This window comes from Macaca fascicularis, chromosome 3, assembly GCF_037993035.2.
Source record: "Macaca fascicularis isolate 582-1 chromosome 3, T2T-MFA8v1.1".
Lineage (NCBI taxonomy): Eukaryota > Metazoa > Chordata > Mammalia > Primates > Cercopithecidae > Macaca > Macaca fascicularis.
In genome coordinates this window covers 7534947-7561417 of record NC_088377.1, presented here as the reverse complement: position 1 = coordinate 7561417, position 26471 = coordinate 7534947, and the positions used below count along the sequence as shown (strand labels likewise).

General features: G+C 42.4%; 3 protein-coding genes across 12 annotated transcripts in view; 2 read left to right on the top strand and 1 right to left on the bottom strand.

Annotated features, from left to right (window-relative positions):
- Positions 1-15965, top strand: part of GET1 (guided entry of tail-anchored proteins factor 1) — a 60440-nt gene extending 44475 nt beyond the window's left edge. Inside the window, exons 4-6 of one of the 4 annotated variants that reach the window (XM_074033999.1) lie at positions 4071-4232; positions 5626-5679; positions 15444-15965. In XM_074033999.1, coding sequence (XP_073890100.1) covers positions 4071-4232; positions 5626-5631 — 168 coding nt within the window. In that variant the 3' untranslated portion in view covers positions 5632-5679; positions 15444-15965. Of the gene's footprint in view, positions 1-4070; positions 4233-5590; positions 5680-6743; positions 6769-6835; positions 7046-15443 lie in introns of those variants that run through there. The other 3 variants (XM_074033996.1, XM_074033997.1, XM_074033998.1) reach the window with 3 other exon arrangements.
- Positions 1-25883, bottom strand: part of LCA5L (lebercilin LCA5 like) — a 44490-nt gene extending 18607 nt beyond the window's left edge. The window contains exons 1-5 of one of the 7 annotated variants that reach the window (XM_074033992.1): positions 25820-25883; positions 23943-24008; positions 15179-15331; positions 6684-7015; positions 110-624 (exon numbers count right to left, since the gene is read on the bottom strand). In XM_074033992.1, coding sequence (XP_073890093.1) covers positions 110-624; positions 6684-7005 — 837 coding nt within the window. In that variant the 5' untranslated portion in view covers positions 7006-7015; positions 15179-15331; positions 23943-24008; positions 25820-25883. Of the gene's footprint in view, positions 1-109; positions 625-6270; positions 6421-6683; positions 7016-15178; positions 15332-23942; positions 24009-25819 lie in introns of those variants that run through there. The other 6 variants (XM_074033991.1, XM_074033994.1, XM_074033993.1 and 3 more) reach the window with 6 other exon arrangements.
- Positions 25884-25939: 56 nt separating this feature from the next.
- The window catches only part of SH3BGR (SH3 domain binding glutamate rich protein), a 65670-nt gene continuing 65138 nt past the window's right edge, over positions 25940-26471 (top strand). The window contains exon 1 of the mRNA XM_074034004.1: positions 25940-25987. The gene's annotated coding sequence lies outside the window, so the exon portion shown is untranslated. The remainder of the gene's footprint in view (positions 25988-26471) is intronic.

Here is a 26471-nt window from a genome sequence, read left to right as displayed (position 1 = left end):
GAAGCAGTTAGTAACACTTTGTTACAGAGGGGGCGCATCCATGATTAATTCACACCCTCTCTCTATTCACTTCGAAATGTTAAACTGTCTGGGCTCCTGAAATACAGACCTGTATTTTTTTGTCATTTGCCTCCATTTTTGTTGTGATAATAGATAATTTATGAGTGAGTTCTTCCCTTTCTGCAAGGTTTTTGTCTTCAGAAAGTTTCTGCAGTGCCTGCAGGGTATCTTTAGTCTTCAGTAACTGGCTGTCAGTTTCTCTAAGTTTCCTAGATACCATTCTTTCCTTTTCCTGGGATTTCCTAAGTAGTTGCCTTAAATTCTTTACTTCATTCTGATGTTTAGCCATAATTTGAGGTAGATTATTTTGTGAATTCTCATATTTTCCTATAGCTTTCAAATGCCTAAGCTGAAGTTGTTTCAAAAATTGGTTTTCTGTAAGGATGGCTTCCAATTTATGATGCATATCAGCTAATTCATTTTTTAGTCCTTTAATTTTATGAAGCCTTGCTGAGAGTATTCGATGAGCCATAGCATCTCTTCTTTGGGCAATCATATGGATTTGAGAATTAAAGAGTGATGCATTCCAGGTGTGCTTTTTTTCAACTGAGATTTCCTTCTGGCCTGTGTAAGCAGATAATCCAGTTTATTACTAGTAATATATACAGATATGCAAATATGCACATATGCATAATCGCCCTCCCACGCCCCCCTGCACACACACCACACACATACACACAAGCATAAGTGTAATTAGAAGGGGAAAAAGACTAATATTTAATCAATATCCATGCTTTAGGCTAGGTGGTTTACATATAAATATCTCATTTAATACAATTATTCAAGGTCAGTTGTAATATATTTTATAGCTGGAGATTTTACATCATTTGTCCAAGGTTACATAGCTACAAAGTGACACAGAATGGATTGAAAACCAGGTCTTCTTTGACTCTAAAATCTGTACTTAGATTTCTATTTATAACAGCTAGACTAAAAACTGTGATAATAGGCCAGGTGCAGAGGCTCATGTCTGTAATCTCTGCACTTCGGGAGGCTGCAGGAGGAGGACTGCTTGAGGACAGGAGTTTGAGACCAGCCTGATCAACAGAGTCAGATCCCGTCTCTAAAAAAAACACAATTTTTTATGTTTATTTTTATTTTTTTTTGGGACGGAGTCTCCCTCTGTTGCCCAGGCTGGAGTGAAGTGGTGCAACCTTGGCTCACTGCAACCTCTGCATCCGGAGTTCAAGCAATTCTCCTGCCTTAGCCTCTCTAGTAGCTGGGATTACAGGCATCTGCCACCACGCCCAGGTAATTTTTGTATTTTTAGTAGAGATGGAGTTTCACCATGTTGGCCAGGCTGATCTCGAACTCCTGACCCTCAAGTGATCCACCCTCCTCGGCCTCCCAAAGTGCTGGGATTACAGGCATGAGCCACTGTGCCTGGCCTCTACAAAATTTTAAAAAGTAGCCTAACTTGGTGGCACATGCCTATAGTCCTAGCTCCTCGGGAAGCCTTGGTGGGAGGATCCCTTGAGTTCAGGAGTTCGAGGTTGCTGTGCGCTATGATTGCACCACTGCATTCCAGCCTGGGTGACAAAGTGAGACTCTGTCTCAAAAACCAACCAACCAACCAACCAACCAACCAACCAACCCCATGATAATAGCTGACTAAGTGCTTATCATATGTCAGGCATTAAACTAAATGCTTTCTGTAGATTATCTGATGTAATCCTTTCAACAACATGTTAAGGGTAATTAGAGTGTAACATGAGAGCCCAATGTAAAGAACTTATATATTCAAAATGACCCTCAAAAGGTCATCAAATTATATAAGAGTCTATCTATTTGTACAGATACTGATTTTCCATCTCTGAATAAATCCAACACAGTCAATTTTTCCTGTTACTTTGGCTGGGCACCAAATGAAGTAATTGGCATGTGTTCAGGAGTCTACCTTTTTTTTTTTTGAGACGGAGTCTCGCTCTGTCGCCCAGGCTGGAGTGCAGTGGCACGATCTCGGCTCACTGCAAGCTCCACCTCCCAGGTTCACACCATTCTCCTGCCTCAGCCTCCCGAGTAGCTGGGACTACAGGCGCCCGCCACTGCGCAGGGCTAATTTTTTTTGTATTTTTAGTAGAGACGGGGTTTCACTATGTTAGCCAGGATGGTCTCGATCTCCTGACCTCGTGATCCGCCCGCCTCGGCCTCCCAAAGTGCTGGGATTACAGGTGTGAGCCACCGTGCCCGGCCCAGGGGTCTGTCTTAAGCAAAAGTCTCTAAAAAACATCACACTTAGCACCAAGCTTGCATAATTGAATTTGAGTATGTTAAATGCATGTGTAAATCACTGTACTATTATCCCATTTTAAAGATAAACACACTGAAGCTTGGGGATGTCCCTTGTCAATGAGCACACAGCTAGGAAGTGGTGAGACAGAGCCCACTGTCTGTGTTGGGTGGGAACAGGCAAGTCTACCTGTGATAGAAACAATGAACTAAGAGAGCCAAAGCATGCTCTGGAGATGAAGCATTTGAATCATAACTATGAAAGAACTCGTAAGATTATACAACACAGTATCACATCAGTAACTGGTGGCCTATCTTTGCAATTATGCCTTCAAGTGTATTTATTTTCCCACAGTTTAGTAGGGGCTATGGCTGAATATTGAGTATTTTAGAATAGGCTTCTGAGCACACTAAGTGGGAAGCAGAGCAGGCCAGCCTCTAGGACATCTACTAGAAGGCCTGTGAAGAGGTGTCTGTGGTTTTGTTGAGGCCGTACACTTTAATACTCTGGGCACTGACTAGGGAAGCTCTAGACCCAGGCCATATGGATCAGGCTGGTTTAAAATAGGGGTGGGCAAAGACTGACATGTTCTACACTGTGGCCAGCATGACTGAACCTGACCCCCAACTTGTAATGTCTTCCAGCTCTTAGGTGCTCTGACCCTGGAGGAGATAGGGATTTCACTGAGATGAGAAGGATGGATGATGGGATCCACGGGCACTGGAGGCTTATATTCCCCTTATGCCATGCTCAAGTGATGGGAGGGCAGAGGCATTAGAGGGTGCTGAGGGACTAAACGCCATGGCCCCAGGAGCTCTGGCCAAGGCCCCAGGAGTCAAGAAGTGCACAGAGGGCATGGATGCTATGGAAAGGGGAGGGGCTGGCCTTTTAAAGATCACGTGGCTTGGACAAGGAACACGCAAGCGGTAAAAATGAAAGGCAGAGGCTCCTCCCCCAATATTATTTGTGTAAGGCCCTTTCCACATCCCTGCCCCCTCATATTCCCTCATTCCCCAAACGTGTCTGAGATTGAATTTCCTGTCTACCCTAGTGAGTGGGTGGGGAGGACAAGCCAGGTTTGTTGGCTTCAGAAAGGTAAGTATACCACTTGCATTTGAGGGGTATGTAACAAATTCATACTGTATCCATCACACATACTTGTGTAACTATAAAGGCTATGGAAAATTGGAATAGAGTGTATTCCTTAACGATTTTATATCTCATTATCCTAACCCACACATAAGAATGGTATAATTTATAATTTCAATCCCATTTCACAAATAATAGAAGCAGATTTAGCTGAATGACTATTCTTAAGACAACTAAGTTTTAAACCACTGAATTAAAATAAAACATTCACTCAAGTTAACTTAATTCACCACAAACATAAATTTAAGTCCATAGTTGCCAAAACGGCATCTGCACATTATGTATAATGACGTATGCTCTTCTGAACAGTTCTAAGAATGTCCCCATGCTCACTTCACCCACAAACAGGCCTGTCTTCCTTCCCAGCCTGTCTCCCCAGGCCGCCCTCCTCCTCAAACCCTTACTGTAGAAGCTCTCTTGTCCTCCTTAGTCCATGCTGTTTCCTCCTCCTCTTCTGCCTGGCCTCATCCTAGTTCCCTCTCCTGTCATTGTCCCCTTTGGTCTCATTGTCCCATTTCTATCCCTGTGCTCCTCCACACCTTCACTCCAGCTCTGCTTCTGACATACGGACTGGGGGGTCCGCACTGTATTTTCCCCTAACAAAGATGAACTCATTTTCTCCATGAACCAGGGTGAAGAAGAGGTTCACAGGAGGAGCCTTTCCCCTTGCTGTTCTCGGTCGTTTCCATGGTTAGCCTGCTGGAGAAGGCGTGTCTTCAGCGCTGCCTTAGGTTGTCCACCTACACCTGACCAAGGACAACAGGGCAGAAGGTGTTCCAAGCATTTGGATGTGGTAAATTAACTTTTTTTTTTGCATACTAATGTCTTGAATGACCATGACATGTTTTTGGCATTGTATTGACAAAGAAAATCTGTCAAGGAAGCAATTTTAACAGGATACGTAACTGAAAGAGTTCTGAAAAGACATTTTCTAGAAAAGAAGGATAATCTTTGAAAAGCAAATTGCATGACTATATTGCTTGCTATTTACAATGAGTTAAGTAAATTTCCAATGTTTGACCAAAGCAAAAATTCTATTAAATTGAAGTCCTCATTTCATATTCGTAATTTTCTCCATGAAATGTCTTTCTGCCATAAAATTTGCTTTCATCAATTTTCTAAGATGGGAATTGAAAATAATCTCTGATGTTACTGTTCTTTGGTGAATTCTGAATCTCTGTTGGTGGTTCCTCATTCAGCATTACCTCCCCTTAGGGTCAGAGAGCTACTTTTAATTGAACATTTGCTTGAGAAGGGGCTGTACTGGCTAAAACATTAAGACTTTCGCTTTGGGTTAGAATTATATGACACCAGGGTGGAAGAAATTACTTGCTGCTGCAAACACTGGCAAAACATGAACTGGGGAATAAAAGAAAAAGACGAGGAAATACTTTATTGTTCTGTGACAAAGCTTGAGGTTGCAATTAGTATTTTACGTTCATCATATGCTGGGCAAGGGTTTCCTGGGACATAAAAATCTGAGTTAAAGATGCATGCAAGATTTATTTAAAAGAATTTCAGAGTATTAATATACAAAAGGACACCCAAGTAAGAGCAAACCTTTTACTCTTCTGGATAATGGAATTTAGGATTCTGGTCTCCTGTGAAGTAACTGAATTAATTTAGGTTGTTCTCAATTTATAAACAGGCATCTTGCACAAAGAACTCAATAAGCATTTGTTGAATAAATAAATGAGGAATCAGCTTTAAAAAGCTAAATTATAAGGTATTTAGAACTCAAAATGCAGTTTCTCTCTTGTAGAAAGTTTTATAAATGCTAACTGCCCTCTTGCATGATCCCACAAAAGCTTATGATCAATATAAAATGTAGTATATAGATTCAAGATCTCTTATTGTAAACCCTTGGAACTGGTATGTTGCAGAATTTGGGGGGTTTTAAAGGTGAGTGCATATATGGTATTTTCCACATTTCTCTCATGGGATCCGGAACACCACCCTTTAATGAAACTATACTTTTGCAGTGAAATATAATGACTCTTCACACTAAGTGAACTAAGTAAAGATCTGCTTCATGTTAGTTCAAATAAGGTTTTTGTTGCCAAATCAACTTTGATGCCAAGGATATGAAAGATGTTGGGTTTTTGGAGACTTGTAAATTTCAAATGTGGATAAGGAATTCTGTATTTGTAGGATCTAACCATGATGTCATTTTTGATGGAGTCCAGGCATGAGAGGAGGAGCGGACTTTTCATTTCCTGCCTTGGGCCTTGCCAGTGGAGGTAGGACCCCCACCTCTCTAGAAAAGTAACATTTAACCTTTTGAGACTCTGGTGAAAGGCACAGGCCCTTCTAGAAAAGTTTACGAACACACATAGACACAAAAAAATGCATAGAATTTCATGGGGTTCACAGCCATGTGTCTTAGATAAAGAATCCCTGCCCTATAGCAGGGGAACTGAAGATTCTGGGGGTTCCAGAAGTGGCACAGAGGGTCCTGGACACAGCTGGTAACAGCAGGCTGGGGACGCAAGATGCAGTGTGGACATGACAGTGGCAGATGTGCCCCCCAAATAGCAGGCCCTTTATCGTCCACCTGTTGACTGAAGTGCTCTGATTGTCAATGTGGACAAGAGCTCCAGCTATTTCTATATGAGGAATACTTATGAGCTCAAGATTGCCTAAAATGAGAGGAAGGAATTACAGTCTGGGCAGGGAAGGAAGAAGAAAGGAGATCAAAGATAGCACAAGCGAATTCCAATTTGGACAGCTGGGACCTGATAGAATTGGTAAAATCTGCAAAGAAATGACATTATTAACAGCCTTTTGAACCATCTCCATTTCAAAAGATGGTCTTTGCCAATATGCCTCACCGGACTTGGAGACCATCCTCTTGGGGTGTTGAGACAGGTATTTACATTTCACTGGCGATTCAAACACTGATTCTTCAGCTGAGATGAAAGGCAAGAAGCCAGTGAAATCCAAGTATTGTGGTACTCTGTAACAAGGCCACCTGTTAACTAAAAACGGAACTAACCTCACTAGTAGGCTCCAGTAGGGTAAGCTATGCAGGGGCTAGGCTTTACATTTGAAGCCTCTCTGTTATTTTATAATTATTCTTAATTTCTCTATTTCCTAATTTCTTCTAGAAAAGTTCACCTATAATACACATTTACAATATGGGAAAACAATAAAACTGAGTATGAACCACTTCAAACACTAGTGCAGGAAAATAACATCATTATGATCAGAAATTTGGTCTTGCTTGGGAAATCTTACTCCTTACCTTTAGATTGGGAGATTTTAGAAACATTGTACTTTTTCTTCTCCTTTTCTTTAACCACAGGCTGCTTTAAATAATTTCTATTAATGGCCTTTTCTGAACAATCACAGAGAAAGTCTTCTGAATAATCATACTGAGAACTTAAACTTCCACAGGAGCACTGAGACCTGCTATAATCAACACTCTTAGCAGAAGCGCTACTGTTCCGTGAAAAATCGCCTGTGCCTGGGCTTCTCTTGCATTCTGCAGATCTCCTATTGTTTTCTAATGCCACGCTGGAGAACTGCTCATCTACATTGGTTTTTGTTAGATCAGCCAAAGACATAGCAAACAACCTAATAAAAGAAAAGTAAAACGTAATAAAATTATTTTTGAATTCATATTTATTGACATTAAAATGAACCTATGCTTTTTTTTATATATATATATCTATACACACACACACACACACATATATATATATATTTTTTTTCCTTTTTAAAGACAGGGTCTCACTCTGTTGCCTAGGTTGGAGTGCAGTGGCGTGACCATGACTTTCCGCAGCCTTGACCTCCTGGGCTCAAGCGATCCTCTCAGCTCAGCCTCTGGAGTAGCTGCGACTACAAGTGTGTGCCGTCACGCCTGGCTAACTTACTATTTTTTGGTAGAAACGGGAGTCTCACTATGTTGCCCAGGCTGGTCTTGAACTCCTGGGCTCAAGTGATCCTCCCACCTCAGTCTCACAAAGTGGTGGGATACAGGCATGAGCCACCATGCTCAGCCATGGACACAAACTTTGAATACTTTCAATAAGCCCTTTTCGTTGTCTAAAGTGAGAATTTAAAATGGAAGGAATAGAAAGTCAAATACAAGAAAGACCCCAAATTTATACCCTTAATAAAATTAACATTAGTTACAAAGCAGATGGTTCTGCATTTCTTTATTATGCTACTACACTAAGGCACAGTAACACCACAAGTATCTCTTTTATAGCAGCCTACCTCAAAAGCAGATTGAAACAAACAGATCCATCTTCTGAGGTCTTTAAAAGGATTACCTTTCCATTTAATTCTCAATTCTCTTGTTTTATCAAGAAAGCAAAAGAGAATTTAGCTGGCATTAGATCTTTTGCAACAGGAATCTAATATCACTTTCTCTACTGAGAGGGTTTTTTCTGAAGTGTTTTGGCTTTCTGATGCATCTGCTTAACTCTAGCCTTCTCTTCTGATGAAATATATCAGGCAGTCCACAATCTCCCCACTACAAGAAATCTTAGTCCAAATGATCTTAGTAATAATTAATATTAGCATTATACTTAATATCTAACTAGTGCTCTTACTTTGTACAAACTGCTTCACATCACCTCATTTCAGCCACCTAGAGGAATAGGTTCAGACAGGTTAAAAGTTCAGAGACTGTCCATATTTTCCAGCTCCAGGGGCAGTGCTTTTTTCATTAAGCATCATGACTGCAATAACACATTGGTGGGAGCATTACACAATCCTAAGGCAAAGAATTTCTCTTTCCAGACACATTCTGCTGTGTAGTGGTGGGCAGAACCAGATCCTTCTTTGTGAACCTTTACATCTAGATTAAGAAGAATCCAGGCCTGGTATTGTGGCTCGCATCTGAAATACCAGCACTTTGGGAGGCTGAGGCAGATGGATAGCTTGAACTCAGAAGTTCAGGACCAGCCTGGGCAACATGGCGAAACCCTGTCTCTACAAAACAAATACAAAAATTAGCGGGGCATGGTGGTGCACACCTGTAGTCCCAGCTACTTGGGAGGCTGAGGTTGGATTGCTTGAGTCCAGGAGGCAGAGGTTGCAGTGAGCTGTGATTGCGCCACTGCATTCCAGCCTGGGTGACAGGGCCAACTCTGTCTCAAAAAAAAAAAGAAGAATCCCAGATGTTGGTGTAGGGGATCCTGAAGGACTACAAATGCTCCAGTGTAGCTCTCACAGCCTTGCCTCTCCTTGTCCCCAGGAGCTGTTCCTCCCTGCCCTCTGGCTCATGACCTCAGTCCCTAATTTCTTCCTCACCTATCTTGATAAATCCAAATGGCTCAAACAATGGTTGCTAATTGGCAAGAATAATTTGTTTTTTTTGTTTTTTGTTTTTGGCCAGTTGTTTCTGACTCAAGCTAGACTTCAGCTGACTTCTCCTGCTAAAGCTCTATAAAAATTCCCTCCTTCTTCCTTTAGAACACTCCTTCAACAAGTGGTCTTATGCAGGCAATTTTGAATAAAGGCTTAATTCAAGAGTGTTTTTCATGTTACATTCACAAATTGTCAAGCTACAATCGTGGGAGGGAGTGTGACGGAGTAGAAGGTGATGGACAATTTGAAGGCAGACAGGTTTGGGTTTGAACTTGGGTCTGCCTGTCACTTAAGTGCTCTTGTCCATCTGTAAAATGTGAGTGACACCACCAATCCCCTAGGGTTGAGAAAGAAAAGAAGCTTATCTGAGGAATGCAACCCCCTTTATTTATTTATTTTTTTTTAATTTTTATTTTATTTATTTATTTTTTGAGACGGAGTCTCGCTCTGTCGCCCAGGCTGGAGTGCAGTGGCCGGATCTCAGCTCACTGCAAGCTCCGCCTCCCGGGTTCCCACCATTCTCCTGCCTCAGCCTCCCGAGTAGCTGGGACTACAGGCGCCCGCCACCTTGCCCGGCTATTTTTTTGTATTTTTTTAGTAGAGACGGGGTTTCACCGTGTTAGCCAGGATGGTCTCCATCTCCTGACCTCGTGATCCACCCGTCTCGGCCTCCCAAAGTGCTGGGATTACAGGCTTGAGCCACCGCGCCCGGCCGCAACCCCCTTTAAATGATCAGGCCCAAAGAGGCATTGGAATGAGACAGCAGTCATGTCCCCCTATCCCCCCAGCTGAGTTAAGTAATCATTTCTAAGCTGCTTGCTCCCTGGGCTCTGACTGACACCACCAATAGCTATAAATTAACCTAACAATGCCATATGCTGGACACCACAGCTCATACCCTGTGGTTCAAACAGCAATCTAATCGCCAATCACTGTTATTTCTGTAAACCAATGAAAATCCCTGAAAAACGACATTTGCAATTGTCCCTCTCCTGACTTGTCCTTTTTTCTTTAAAAAATGCAAGCCTCTCACAGAAGACTAAAGTGAGCTTCGATTATCCCACGTTGATAAAGCAGAAGACTAGCCATCTTAGTCTCTTAGTGTAATAAAAATTGATGTAACAGGTAAAAAAAAAAAAAAATTTTCTTAAATGGAAATCCTGTAGAGTCACATAAGAATAAACAAGACTATAAACAACTTCGCTCCTAAAACAATTCTACCAGGTTAAAATGTCCCCTAATGAGGGCTTTCTAGACTTAGCTGTGAGAAAGGTGGTGGATTGGAAGGCGTTACCGCCCTCCCCACATGGATGTGCGAGTCATAAGCCTCTGTGGATGCTGAGTCGTTCCATTACCTACTGGCTCCAGCGGACTTCTGTATTTTGCAGGATCTTTATAGCTAGGAGTAATTGTAGCTTCTTAAAAATGCTTGAAAAATCAAAAATCTTTCAATATTTTAGTGAGAAGATCCCTTATTAGCAAAATTATCCACAATCTTTCCTGCTCAATCATTTGCCTAGCCTAACGTTAGGGATCCAGTTTCCTCAGGATGGGTAAAGGGTAGTCTTACTACAAAGACAATTATTATTATTATTATTTTGGTGGAATGGATGAGTAGAAAATGACTGCTACCAATTTTATTTATTTTATTTTATTTTTTGAGATGGAATCTCGCTCTGACGACAGGCTGGAGTGCAGTGGCATGATCTTGGTTCACTGCAACCTCTGCCTCCCCGGTTCAAGCGATTCTCCAGCCTCAGCCTCCCAAGTAGCTGGGACTACAGGTGCGCACCACCACACCCAGCTAATTTTTGTATTTTTAATAGAGACAGGGTTTCACCATGTTGGCCAGGATGGTCTTGATTTCTTGACCTTGTGCTCCGCCTGCCTCGGCCTCCCAAAGTGCTGGGATTACAGGCGTGAGCCAGCACGCCCGGCGTGCCATGAATTTTCTAGTGGATGTACTGTCAACTTGCTTTTGTCAAATTTCTAAAACACACAGTATGAGGTAGCGATCAATTCTACTACTGATCACTACTATAACCTAATCTGTCTCATGTAAAAAAAGCTATAAGCAACTTCAGATTAATTGCTATGTTCACCGATTTGTCTTATAATTAAACAGGCAAAAATATCTGAAAATCAAAAATCATAATTTCAATCCATATCCTAAGACACTGAATTTTTGGGAGCTTACTAAATTTAAAAGTTGTCATAAATGCTTTGTAGAGTATATTTAGATGCTATATTCTTTTGAAAGAATGTATTTACAACTTGGTAAGATCAGTGTATGGATTGACTGACCCAGTGTTTATCACTGCTTATTAATGTCAGTGTCACTAAAATCAGCTTTTAGGTAAACTCAGTATGCTTTTTGCTACAACAAACAGACAATTGTTCTTAATATTAATGGCATAGTCTTTGACCAAAAGAGGTCATAAGAAAAACTGGGATCAGCTGATATCAACATGTATATGAATTTTGTACCTGATTCACTAACATTTTAAAATGAAGATTAAAAAAATGTATCAAATATGTCAATTTATTTGGCTTACTGAGCATATATATTTAACACAACTGATTCCTAAGCCTTTGGGATACAATTTTTTTTTTGAGATGGAGTCTCGCTCTGTCGCCCAGGCTGGAGTGCAGTGGCACAATCTTGGTTCACTGCAACCTCCACCTCGGGGTTCAAGCGATTCTCCTGCCTCAGCTTCCCAAGTAGCTGGGACTACAGGCGCCTGCCACCACGCCTGATTTTTTTTTTGGTATTTTTAGTAGAGACTGGGTTTCACTGTGTTAGCCAGGATGGTCTTGATCTCCTGACCTCGTGATCCGCCCGCCTTGGCCTCCCAAAGTGCTGGGATTACAGGCCACCGTGCCCGGCCTACAATTCTTTATTTTTAACGCTCTTTTACTGAGGTTTCAAAGAAAATTAATAAGAGTACCATTTGATAAGATTAGAAATGTGTATCTCCATGAAACTATCACCACAATCAAGACAGTGAACACATCCACATAATCTCCCAAAGTCTCCCAGCATCCCATTGTAATTCCTCTCATCCTTCCCTGCGCCTCACTCCCAACCCAGGCAAACACTGTTTTTTTGTCACTATCAACTGTTTTGCATTTGGTAGAGTTTTATATAAATGGAATAATCCAGTATGTATTTTTATTTGGTTTGCTTCTTTCACTTAGCATTATTATGAGATTCATCCATGTTACTACGTGCATCAATATCGATAGTTCGTTTGTTTTTTTTTTTTTTTTTTTTTTTTTTTTGGGACGGAGTCTCACGCTGTTGCCCAGGCTGGAGTGCAGTGGCTCGATCTCGGCTCACTGCAAGCTCCGCCTCCTGGGTTCACGCCATTCTCCTGCCTCAGCCTCCTGAGTAGCTAGGACTACAGGCGCCCGCCACCGCGCCCGGCTAATTTTTTGTATTTTTTTTTAGTAGAGACGGGGTTTCACTGTGGTCTCGATCTCCTGACCTTGTGATCCGCCCGCCTCGGCCTCCCAAAGTGCTGGGATTACAGGCTTGAGCCACCGCGCCCGGCCTCGTTTGTTTTTTTTAAGTTGCTGAGTAGTTTCCAATTGCATGTATAAACCATAATTTGTTTATTCATCTGTTCACAGACATTTCAGCTATTTCCAGTTTTGGGCTATTAAAAGTAAAACTGCTGTGAATATTCTGGATATAAGTCCTTTATCAGATACATGCTTTGCAAACATTTTCTCTTCATCTGTGATTTGTCATTCTCTTAAAAATGTTTTTTAAAAATTTTGGTGAAGCCCAATTATCAATTTGTTCTTTTAAGAATGATCCTGCCTGGGCGCGGTGGCTCATGCCTGTAATCCCAGCACTTTGGGAGGCGAAGGCGGGCGGATTGCCTGAGGTCAGGAGTTCGTGACCAGCCTGGCCAACATGTGAAACTCCGTCTCTACTAAAAAATACGAAAATTAGCTGGGCGTGGTGGCGGGTGCCTGTAATCCCAGCTACTCGGGAGGCTGAGGCAGGAGAATTGCTTGAACCCGGGAGGTGGACATTGCAGTGAGCTGAGATCGCGCCATTGCACTCAAGCCTGGGTAAGGAGAAACTGTTTCAAAAAAAAAAGTATGATCCTTTTGGTGTTATATCTAAGAAATTTTTGCATGACCTGAGGTCACAAAGATATCCTCCTTGCTTTCTTCTAGAAGTTTTACTTTAAGTCTATAATCCATTTTGAGTTACTCATTATGGGTCAAAATTCATTTTTTGGTATTTGGACATCCAATTGCTCCAGCACCCTTTGTTGGAAAGGCTCTCCTTTTCCCACTCAGTTGCCTTTGCATCTCTGTAAAAACCCAGATATCCATATGTTGATCTATTTCTGTGCTCTCTATACTGTTCTAGTGACCTGTTTCTCTATCTTTAGACCAATATCACATTGTTTTGGTTACTGTAGCTTTTTTTTTTTTTTTTTTTTTTTGAGACAGGGTCTCCTTCTGTTGCCCAGGCTGGAGTGCAGTGGCATGATCTTGGCTCACTGCAACCTCCAACTCAGCCTCCCGCATAGCTGGACTACAGGTTCGTGCCACCACACCCAGCTTTTTTTTTTTTTTTTTTTTTCTGCAGAGACAGAGTTTCACCATGTTGCCCAGGCTAGTCCTGAACTCCTCAGCTTAAGCAATCTGCCCACCTTGGCCTCCCAAAGTGCTGCCATTACAGGGTTACTGTAGCTTTATGACTAATCTTGAAATCAGGTAGTATTAGTTTGCCATCTCTGTTGTTTCATTCCAAAGTTGTTTTGGCTATTTTAGTTCCTTTGAATTTCTCTGTAAATTTTAGAGTTAGTTTGTCAATTCTTTAAAAAAAAAAAAGCCTAATAGGATTGAGACTGGAACTGTGTTGAATCTACATATAAATTTAGGGAGAACTGACACTTTGTCAAAATGGAGAATTCTAACCCAGGAATAAGGTATGCCTCCCATTTATTAGGTCTTCTTTAATTTCAGCAGTGCTCTGCTGTTTTCAGTGCAGAACTTTTTTACAACTTTTGTTAGATTTATGCCTAAGTATTTCATATATATACAGATACACACATATATACATGTGTTTATACACATGTATATATATGTGTATATATACACATCATATATATAAAATATATAGAGAGAGATATGTTTTTTTTTTTGTTTTTTTCTTTTTGAGGCAGGGTTTCACTCTGTTGCCCAGGCTAGAGTGCAGGGTAGTGGTGTGATCACAGCTCACGGCAGCCTCAACTTCTTGGGCTCAGGTGATCCTCCCACCTCAGCCTCTGGAGTAGCTGGGACTACAGGTGTTCACTACCATGCCGGCTAAGTTTTGTATTTTTTGTAGAGATGGAGTTTCGCCACATTGCCCAGGCTTGTCTTGAACTTCTGGGCTCAAGCAATTCTCCTGCCCTGGCAGGGCAGGTAAATTTCCAAAAGAATTGCTTGTACATCAACTATACCTGCCAAAGAGACTGGATATTTCTAGCATTCTGGAATTCCCAGGATTCCACAATCATCCTAAAGTTTCTACCTATATGACCTGAATACAGGTATGTTTGGGTTCACCTGGCACTGCGTGAGTTCTATTCTTTTTCATGAAATGGAGTCTGAGAGATACGATCAGCAGTGTAAACAAAAGTAAAACCAAGTTTGATTCTTGGCTGTTACAATAGTCGGCAATGAATGTGCCCTGAATGCAGGTTAAGTGGGATCATATATTCAGTCTGTTAAATATCAGTTTTCTCACTGACCTGTTAAAAACTGACTGATGACTAGTATCAGGCCTATAACTTTTTTTTTTTTTTTTTTTTTTTTTTGAGACGGAGTCTCACGCTGTTGCCCAGGCTGGAGTGCAGTGGCGCGATCTCGGCTCACTGCAAGCTCCGCCTCCCGGGTTCCCGCCATTCTCCTGCCTCAGCCTCCTGAGTAGCTGGGACTACAGGCGCCCGCCACCGCGCCCGGCTAATTTTTTGTATTTTTAGTAGAGACGGGGTTTCACTGTGGTCTCGATCTCCTGACCTTGTGATCCGCCCGCCTCGGCCTCCCAAAGTGCTGGGATTACAGGCTTGAGCCACCGCGCCCGGCCTAGTTTATAGTTGTTTCTTTGCTGTTATGACTCAGGAACACAATGAGTAATTATAAACACTGTTCTAATGGAAAAAAATCTGATCTGGTTGAGGTTACATTTTCCTGGAATGCACTATGGTAAAAGGGATGGCTGCTTATAAGAACAGTGAACTTCTATATTGTGCTTATCTAAGTAGTGAATTAGAAATAAGAATGCTGAAGATCAAGGTATACGTCTGAATCATTCTGAATACAACAGTCAGGTGTCTTTACTCCTGCTTTTGCAACAAGGCAGATGGAAAATAAAACACGCTAAAATGTTTGAAAGGGATTACTGCATACCTGGTGTTCTTTATCAAACTTCCCTAAGATGTCTGACGATTAACTGAAGATGAGCACAGGGTTCTTCACACTGTAGTATTTATGAGCTTTCCACGGTAGTATTTTTTGACAGGTTTTGGTCTCTTTTTAAAGAAAGAATATATTTTAAAAAACCTAAAATGATATTACAAAAGGAAAATGTTACAATCTCACAAATAAACATTTATAAGATTTTGAAGCAGTTTATATATATATATATATATATATATATTTCCTTGTGTTATAGATTGGTGTGGTCTCAGCTTACTGCAACCTCCGCCTCCCAGGTTCAAGCAATTCTCCTGCCTCAGCCTCCTGAGTAGCTGGGATTACAGGCGCCTGCCACCATGCCTGGCTAATTTTTTTGTATTTTTGGTACAGACAGGGTTTCACCATGTTGGCCAGGTTGGTCTCAAACTCCTGACCTCAAGTGATCCACCCACTTTGGCCTCCCAAAGTGCTGGGATTACAGGTGTGAGCCACTGTACCCAGCCATAGGCGGCTTTTTCTCTGTGAAAGTGAATCACCTGTTGGCAATTGATTGGGAAGTTCTTGGATGTGATTATTAAACAGTGATGTTGAAATAAGATTTGAAGGAGCCATACACAGCAGTGCCTTTTCAAGTTTTTGACAGAACAAAAGATCTTGTGGCTCACCTGCCTGCTCTTTCTTTCCAGTACAGAGTTGAACGTAAATAATTAAAGTTTTTGAATTATGTGTTTCTTTCCTGTCAACAATAAAAATAACAAAAAGACGACCCTCTTGGTAACTACTTGTAAGCACTGGATTGTACTTTAGAAGCACAGATAGTGACTGATTTAGTATTATATACTAAAATGTATTCTGGTTCCACACTTTCATGAATTATCAGATTCTTGGTTAATAATACAACTAGAAAATCCTAATTCTTAAAAGTAAATATTTATTTTGTTACACGCATATAATGAAAAAAATTCCATAGTGAAGTTATAATTAATTCATAAGGATAATTTAATTCAAATGATTACATCTGTGTTTCTGGCCGAAATTATTCTATGGGTAGGTAATTATATACATGTTTTTTGAGATGGAGTCTCTGTCATCCAGGCTGGAGTGCAGTGGTGTTAGCTCAGCTCAGCTCACTGCAGTCTCAACCTCCTGGGCTCAGGTGATCCTCCTGCCTCAGCTTTCCAAGTAGCTGGGACTACAGGCATGTGTCACCATGCCTAACTAATTTTTGTATTTTTGCAGATATGGGATTTTATTAGGTTGCCCAGGCTGGTCTAGAACTCCAAGACTCAAGTGATCCACCTGCCTTGGCCTTCCAAAGTGCTGGGATTATAGGCGTGATCTGGGCTACAGAGCCTCGCCGGCAATTATATTCTTAACCAGTCCTGCCTCTTGGGAAAAAAAAACTTACTTAACATGCAAATTTTCCTTCTTTTCTTATCCACTCTCATTTCCTATTGCCTTCCCCATTTCATTTTTTCTCTTTAGCACATATTATCTATTTTACTTTTTAAAATTTATTTTATAACACCTATTTTACTTAGCCTGTTTGTAGCTAAGTAAAATACTTCCCCACTAACTGTATGCTTCCCAGTGGCATGCATTCTGGCTCCTTTGTCTACTGCTATATCCTCAGTGCCTAGAGGAGTTCCTTAGAATATTAGGTGTCCAATAAATATTGATCACATAAATTAATGTTCAGGATGCCTCTGTGCTTCTTTAATTCCTCTTTTCATTCCATGACTCCTGATAAAACTTCTCATTACTGCTAACCCAATCTGAAAAGCTCTAAATGAAAGCTTTCCCAATGTGATAAATACCTATCTCAAACAAAAAAAAACAGCTTTAAACTTTAATGGTGAAACATTAATTTACACTGATGTAAGAATTAAGATAAGAAAGGCCTACTGTCACTTTGTTCATTAATATTGTTCTGGAGGTACTAGGTCTAAATATTGGAAAAGAAGAGGCAAGTTATTATGTGGAAATGAAATGTTTATGTACTTATAAAACACTATCAAGAGAATTAAATTGACACTATAGGTTACAACATGGCTATAAAATTAATCTTTTTTTTGAGACAGGGTCTCATTCCATCGCCCAGACTGGAGTAGCGCGATCACAGCTCACTGCAGCCTCAACCTCCTGGGTTCAGGTGATCCTCCCGCCTCAGTCTCCCAGGTACTGGGATTATAGGCACATGCCACTATGCCTGGCCAATTTTTTGTAGAGATGGGATTTTGCCATGTTGCCCAGGCCCTAGTCTCAAACTCCTGGGCTCAAGAAATCTGCCCATTTTGGCCTCCCAAAGTGCTGGAATTATAGGTGTGCCTGGCCCTAAAAATAATCTTTTCTATATGCAAAATAAAATGACTTAGGAAATAGATGAAAAATATCCCACTTACTATATCAGTCCAAATATTTAAAACATCTAAGTATATTATGAATAATATGAAGGAAACTTTAAAACTACTGAAATAAAATATTTAAGTGAAAGACATATTTTGTTCTTATATCAAAAGGACACATTATAAAGCTGTAAATTCTCCCTAATTTAATCTACATGATCAATGCATTCTCAGTGAAATGCTGAGTAATTTTGTGAAATTTGGCCAAATGATACAAAATTCATATAGAGAAATAAATATGAAAGAATACAAAGAAATATGAACAAAAATGATGAGAAGGGACTACTTTGATCAGACACTGAGATATAAAGCTATAGTCACTAAAATAGCCCGATACTAATGCTTTGACAGAACAATATACTGGAATAAAGAGTTCAGAAACAGAAGCACAAACAAATACATATGGTAGCCCTAGTGTAAGATAAAGGTAGAGAAAGTGCACTTCAGTAAATGATGAGAGGTAGGCCAGAATCTACCCAGAAATCAAAACAAAAGCACATTCTTATTGCATTTCTTACACTAAAATGACGGTTAGATGGATTCAAAATATAAATGTTTAAAAAATTATTAAAAGAAAACACAGAGTGTGGAAAAACATAAAGCCCTGAACCATAAAGGAAACAACTGATAAAAATAACTGCATAAAAATTTAAAAACTTCCTTATAATTAAAAAAATAATAAAGTGCAAAGGCATCTTACAAACTGGAAAAAAGATTTTCAACACATATGACAAAGACCTAATTTCCTTAATTTACAGAGACCTCTTAAAATAATCCATTAGTAAAATGGGCAAAAGATATGAACACATTACAGAATAAGCACATTACAGAAACACAGAAAACCAAGAGTTACATAAAAAGATATTCAAGCTTACTCATAATGAAATGCAAATGAAAACAACTAGATTCCATTTTTCATCTACCAGAATGGCAAAAATTAAAGAATTAGATAAAACATATTGTTATTATAACTGTGATGAATAATAATACTGATAATGCCTAATATAAAAAATAAAGCATATCTCTGTATGTGTAGGTATGTAAAGCTCTCCAAGATATGTTCATTTTCCAATCAATGTCTACATGTTGCTCATTACCTTCCATAAAAAACAGTTACATTCTCATGTTTAAGATTTAAGGCTTTCCTTTGGTACAGTGGTAGGCTGGATAATGGTCCCCTAAGGATGTCCATGTCCTAATCCCCAGAACCTGTGTGTGTTACTATATATGGCAAAAGGGACTTTGCAGATGTGATCAATTTCAGGTCTTGAGGTGGGAAGATTATCCTGAATTATCCCAGATTATCCATGTGGACCTAATGTAATCACATGGGCCTGTCTGAGAAGGACACAGGAGGGGTCAGAGTGAGAAGGCTCTGTTATGAGAGAAGCAGAGTCAGAGGGAGAAGATGCTATGCTGCTGGCTTTCAAGATGGAAGAAGGGGTCATATACCACAGAATACAGGCTTTTCTAGAAGTTAGAAAAGGGAAGGGAATGGATCCTCCCTTGGATCCTCTAGAAGGAATCAGTCCTGCTGACATCCTAACTTTAGCCCCTTAAGACTCATTTCAGACTTCTGACCTCCAGAGCTGTAAGAAAATAAATTTAAGCCACTGAGTTTGGGGTAATTTGTTGTAGCAGCAATACAGAACTAACACAGATACCTTGAAAAACATCACGAATTAAAATGAGACTAAAAGCAGGCTATTACATGCAAATGAAATGCACTGTTACAAATTTCAAGAAGTCAGAGAAGATGGTGAGTTGGTGAGTTCAAATGTTTTGGGGAAATATCTTAATGGTTCCAGAAACCAGCTTGCTTTACCTTGCCTTGGACTATATCTAGGAAAAAGATGACCAACCTGAGAGAGCTGGTGGGATTGTTTGCTTTGGAAAAATGAGCTGGAGAAAACAGCAGACCCTCTCATAAGCACTCCGTGCAAATTTTTTTCAAAAAGGAGGTGGCTTTCCTGTAGAGGCAGTGGCAGAAGCATGGCTGAAGGCTGAGAAAGCAGAGTCAAGTAGTTGTAAGGGGAAGGAGTGACAAAGAGGCGTCAGGTAGCTGGCAAAATTAGGAAATTAATTAGAGCTAACAAGTTAACTGAGGACATAATATATTTAGAATCATGGGCTCAAATTTCTTACTGTCTGAAAGAGGAAAGGCTGGAAAGAACCCTGAAATGTTGGATTAGAATGCGAAACGCTAGGTTCAAATACACACACACATATACACACAAGGAGGTATATACAGTTACAGATCTATGTGCACATGTATCTATAAATGTATGTGTATGTGTATATGCATATGTATGTCTAGGGGTGTGTGTGTGTGTATTTTTCCCCTAACTCTGCTCTCTGAGAGGGCCTAGAATCAATGACACCCCAGAAACAATGAGTACACTGTGTACCATTCTCCACCAAATACCATTCTCTGCTATAATGAATCAGGGTTCCTTGGAGAAACGGATGATCCTAAGCCTGAGGCAGGCAAAGAGAAGAAAGGCTGGTGTGTATCAAAAGGGCACAGGAGCCAGCTTTAAGAAGCTCCCATTAGTCAAAGATAGGGGAATTTGAGCATCAATACCAATAAGGAGGATACATCAGCCTGGGCAACATAGGGAGATGCAATCTCTATAAAGAAAGCCAAATTAGCTGGGTATGGTGGCGCACACCCATGGTCTCAGCTACTTGGGAGGTTGAGGCTGCAGTGAGTTGCGATCATGCCAGCACTGCACTCTAGCCTGGACAAGAGTGAGACCCGGTCTTAAAAACACAAAACAAAATGGGATTTACCATGTCAAGAGTATCTCTTTCCAAAGTACGAATCGAATGCAAGGGAAAACAGGTGGCTGTGGAGAAACCTGGCAGATCCGTGCTTGAACAGGTAATCAAGGTTCATGTCACCAGGGTGGGACAGGTGACATTCACTAGTGACCATGGGCACTTGTGAAGATGACAGCACCATTTCTGTGGCCTTCCTGCCACAAGCACAGCCTGTCTGGATAGAAAAAACATCAGCCAGACCCAAGTTCAGGTCTTCTTACTGAATGAAAAGCCTGAACTCTAAACTCTTTGACAAAAATATTAAATGAATAGAAAAGCTCTTCCCTAGGCTTATAAATGTGGTATTATATAGCTAGGATAATCAATATCTTATGGTTTTCAAGAACATTATTTCAAACACTTTATCTTTTACGATTATGTGTCCCAATTTTTTGCTTCAGAAATTATGCAAGTCACTCTAAACATTGACAAAGGGAGGTTATGATTCTTAACACTGATTGGCCTGGTGTGGTGGCTCACACCTGTAATCCCAGCACTTTGGGAGGCTGAGGCAGGTGGATCACTTGGGCCCAGGAGTTTGAGACCAGCCTGGGCAACATGGTGAGACCCCATTCCTAAAAAAAGAATTAGCCAGTGTGACAGTCTCAGCTACTCAGGAGGCTGAGCCCAGGAAGTCAAGGCTGCAGTGATGGAGTGAGCTGTGATCGCACAACCACATTCCAGCCTGAGGGACAGAGTGGGACCCAGTTTCAAAACTGAAAAAACAGACGAACAAAACACTGATTGAGACGCAGTATACTCTGGAAGAAAAAAGGTATGTTCCCAGTTCTGCCAATACAACTAGCTAGTAGGCCTCAAATGTCTCAGGCAAGAAATTGGCTGATTTCTCAGTGACATCTAGCACTAAATTTCATAAATGAAATATACCTATATATATCAGAAATTTCAAGTTTATTTGATAACATGAAAATGTGCCACGTTCAAAGTCTGGATGGTTACAGACTAGCTATGCTATGCAGGTTTTGGTAATTTAACAACTTTATGTATTTTAGAACAAATGTTTGAATTCACTAGCAGACTGACATCCCAGTCACCTTCATGGTAAGAACCCATGCCTCTCTACTTCCACCAAGTGGTGGCAAATGCAATGTACCACACTGAGTAAAGGGCTACAAATCTTACCCAAGTACCCGTTTTTAGCTACCCTGCCACAACATTCTTTTTAATTTTCGGTGTTTGCCTGATTATTTTTTACTAGGAGTTTCATTCTATTTTAATAGAATTGTTCTAAAACACACGGCACTTAGTATCTCTTACACATTAGAATGTTCATTTCATTCATTCTTTCAGCACCCATTTGCGTGCTTACTATGTGTCAGGCACTGTGGGGTGTGGAGATACAGTGATGAACACAAACAGCAAATGTTTCTGTTTTTGTGGGACTTTCTGTAATGAACTAATCATAATAGTGACTGTCCCGAGTGTCTTCAAGGAAGGAGATACAACTCTGTGAAGGTGAAACTGATCCTGACAGTGATCGGGGAAGTTATCCCTGTAGAAGTGATGTCTGAGTTGAGATAGGAAGGGTCAGTGGGAACTAACTAGGCAAGAGAGGATGAGAGGGAGGAAGGAAAAACAATGCAGACAGAGAGAAAAGAATGCCAAGGCCTGGTGGGTGGAGGAGGCCCATGTGGCTGAAGCCCAGTGAGGAGGGCCAGCCGTTTCAGATGAGTCTTGAGAAGCAGGCGGGGGTGAGCAGCTGCAGGTCCTTGGGAAGGCGTGCCTATGATGTGGATCATTAATCCAAGGGCAATGGGAAGCTGGCGGTAAGCAAAAGAGGGAGGTGGGGAGGGATGGCATAATCAGCTCTGCCTTCTGAAGAGGTTACTCTGGCTGCAGGGTGGTGAAGAATCGAGAAAAGCCAGAGATGTGGGGAGACCAGCTGGTACAGGACTGCAGCAGGCTGAATGAAGGTGGTAGTTTGGACTTAGGCATCCACGACAAAGAAGAGATGTGAAAGATGCCCAGGAGACAACCTCACCTGGGCTTAAGGATTCACTGGGTGTTGGGGTGTGGTAACGGTCAAGGAGGAATCCTGGGTACAATGGAAGAGGTCCCAGCTGGGGTTGGGAAGTGGGGTTGTTTGGTCTTGTGCATGTTGAATTGGAGGAGACTGAGTGATATTAAGAAACACTGTCACGCAGCTAGCTGAATGTACGAGTCTAGCTGAGAAAAGGTCAAGTTGGAGAAAGGTGGGAGTCAAGAGCACACAGCTGGAACTTAAAGCTGTGCGTGTGAATCTGTGCCCTGTGCTAGATGAGGGGGCGCAATGGAGAACAAAATGGGAACAGAGGCCGAGCTTTGAGGATCTCCAATATTAAGGAGCCTGGGAGAGGAGGGTGAGCCAGAATGGCAGCAGGAAAAGCAGGAGAGACAGGGGTGGTCACAGAAGCCAAGGGCAGACGGTGTTTGTAGAGTGAAATGGGGGCAGCAGTTTCAAATGCTGTTGAGAGACTGAGCAAGACGAGGCCTGGAAATGTCTCATTCCCGGTTTTTGTTTTAGCAGAGATGAAGAGGGAAGCCAGGCTGGCTGAGGAGTGAGAGACAAATAACAGAGGTATCGAATAAGGCAGTTCTTTAAAGTTTGCCTGTCGAAAGGGATAAGGGATTGGACAATAACTGGAAACTGAAGGGGAATGTGGGGTCATAGGAGATTCTTTTTTTCCTCTTTTGTGATGGGAAACTTCAACATGCTTCAGAACCATGGCAGAGCCAGCTGAGATGGAATAGGTGATGATACGGGAGAGGGAATGCATACCTGACAGTGTAGAGTTTTTGGCGAGTGGAAAGGGATGGGATCCAAAGCACAGAGAGGGAGTGGCTTTGGTTAGGAGGAGGAAGGAAGGTAGGAACAGATATAAGTAAGGCTTGCAGTTTTGGCAGCTGAAGAATGAGGGGATTCCCATGTGACAGCTTCAAGTTTCTCTATGAAGTGACAGCACAAGGGTGTGGTGGGAGATCAAATCTGAGTAAAGTGGTCATTTATGAAATGCAATCTCCTATAGACCCTCAGCTAACTGTGGCAATCCTACTCTGTTACTTTGGTTAATTGGGGTTTTACCTGACGGCAAAAGAGAAAAGATAGGGTTTAAGAGAGTGGCAAGGGTAGGGCCAGGCGTGGTGGCTCATGCCTGTAATCCCAGCACTTTGGAAGGCCGAGGCGGGCGGATTACCTGAGGTCAGGAGTTTGAGACCAGCTTGGCCAACATGGTGAAACCCCATCTCTACTAAAAATACAAAAATTAGCTGGGTGTGGTGGTGCACACCTGTAATCCCAGCTACTCAGGAGGCCGAGGCAGGAGAATTGCTTGAGCCCGGGAGATGGAGGTTGCAGTGAGCCGAGATGATGCCACTGCACTCCAGCCTGGCCAACAGAGTGAGACAATATCTCAAAAAAATGAAAAAAAAAGAGAGAGATTGGCAAGGGTACAGTTATGTAGGGACCTTAGCTCCTTGAGGGCAGGGACCTGTCACATTGATCGCCGTATCAGCACCCAGGTACTTACTATCAAAATGATCAGCATACGGATGATCATTTGTCTGCATCTCAGTTTGCCTCTTTTGGTGCTTCTCTAAAAAATAAAAAAAGGAAGAGCTTAAACTCCTACATGATTCCTGTCTTTGCACTGGGAAGAAGGCTCTGGATTCTTTTTTTTTTTTGAGACGGAGTCTTGCTCTGTCACCCAGGCTGCAGTGCAGTGGCCGGATCTCAGCTCACTGCAAGCTCCTCCTCTCGGGTTCACACCATTCTCCTGCCTCAGCCTCCCGAGTAGCTGGGACTACAGGCACCCGCCACTTCGCCCGGCTAGTTTTTTGTATTTTTTTAGTAGAGACGGGGTTTCACCGTATTAGCCAGGATGGTCTCGATCTCCTGACCTCATGATCCGCCCGTCTCGGCCTCCCAAAGTGCTGGGATTACAGGCTTGAGCCACCGCGCCCGGCCCGGCTCTGGATTCTTTTGTTCTTCAGGACAGTCCCTTGTAAAGCTCTGGCCATAGTTCTGTTCCAGGGGCACTGTCATATATATACCTAACACAGCTAAGGCGCATCTTTACATTGTCAGCTTGTTAGCATGATGCTTATGTAGACTTGTTTACCCGGTTTAAAAGTTGCAATGTGCAAAATACATACTGAAAATATTGCACTTTTATCTACGGAAATTGTAATTTATATAAGGAAATTGTAATTTACATAATCCTTTAAAAAACTTATTCATACGAAATAACAGAGAACGGGAAATAGCATTAAGGCTGTCATGCTCAAGTGGGGGAGGGGCAGACTCAGGGAAACCAATTAGGAAGCAAGTAAAGTAATCCAGGCACCAGATGATGGGGGCCTGGACCAAGGTGGTGACAGTGGGGGTTGAGAGAAATGGTAGAACTGTGAATCTATTCGGGTGCATTTTGAAGGCAGTGCTGACAGACTGAAGGTGAGGAAGAGAAAAAGAGGACTCAAGCAGGATACAAGGCTCGGGCAACTGGAGAATGGAATTCCCAGCAACTATGGCGGATTAAGATTGTGGGAGGACAGGCTTGGCTTGGGGAATTATTGAGAGCTATTTTGGATAAGCTGCGTTTGAGATGCTGTAGACATCCAAGTAGGGATGTGGCAGGCAGCTGAATGCAGGGGTCTGGTGTTCAGGGGAGGGGCGAGGGCTGGGAATGCACACTTGGGGCTCACTGGCATTCAGATAGGCTCTGAGTACAGGAGACTGGATGAGTTCATCTAGGGATTGAGAGGAGACGCAAAAAGGCTCAAGCTCACATTCAGCCGTGAAAAAAACTGGGCTCTTAAAAAACTTAACCGTTGGCTTCAGTGTGGCAACGAGATGTTAACACGCTGAGGAAAGGGTGTGGATAAAGAGTCCCGAGACTGGGCGAGTGGGGGACATACACAGAGAAGACATTTCAAAAGATTTAGATTCCTGCGACATAGGGAGATGCCAGAAAAACGAATCCCAAGCAAAACAGCAAGTAAGCAAAGGCAAAATCGGAGGTCAGATAGAAGATTCAGATAGAAAAACCCGAAAGTCCCTCGGTGGGGCGGCGGTGAGATCGGCCTCTGCCCCCTTGCCGGACCCAGGCGCGGCCCCGGGCGCGCTCGGTCACCTCGGCCCAGGCGTCCCCCCTGCCCAGCGGGCCTGAGAGTACGTGTGTCGCCGGGGCGCCCGGCCACTGCCGAGCCGGAGTAGCTGTTCCTTGCCAGACTGCGCTGCGAGGAGGAAACGGCCAGGCGCCAGCGAGGCAGGCAGGGGCGAGGACGCAGTGACCGGCGATACCGGAAGCCCAGAAAGAGCGTAGCAGGCGCGTCCGGACGGGACCAGCGTTGGGGCAGTAACAGGGCAACCGGCTGCGGCGGACGATGGCGGCAGTTGGGCCGTTACCTGTTCCGCGCGGTTCCCGCGACTGCAGCAAGGCCGCAGTGGCGGCCCGTCGCCATGGAAACCCGTGCGCGAGGCCTGCTGGGACGCGCAGGCCTGAGGGTGCTGGGCGCGCGCATGCGCACTCGGGAAGCGGACGCCGCGGCTGGGAGGGGCGTGTTTGGCCTGGAGGTCAGTGTGGCCTCGCGTTTTTCTTCGGTTCGGGGAAGTGAGTTGCTTGTGTAGACGTCTGTAAACAAGCCTCCTGCCGTCCCTGTTCGGCGCCCTGCCTGCCCCCGTGGCCGCACCGGGAGCGAGGGCTGCTAGGCAGCAGGTGTAGACGCCTGGTCAATGCCTGGGAAGCACAGTTTCCCTATTAACCCCGTGTCATAAAGACGGTTTTTTTGTTTTGGTTTGTTTTTGTAAAACAAAATCTGATGACAAAACAATGCATTATTTGGCATAGAGAATTTAGAAATGTACAGGCAAAATGTCCAAAGCAAAAGTCAAAATCACCTAGATGATGGAGTTGTAGGTGCTTTTTAATGACAGCATAGGAATTTGGCATCATTTAGGAAGACTTACATTGTTTCCTTTTATTTATTTACTTTTTTTCCTGTATCAAAGCCATGTTGAATATCCTTGCAGATGAATCTTTGACGTCACCCCTGACTGT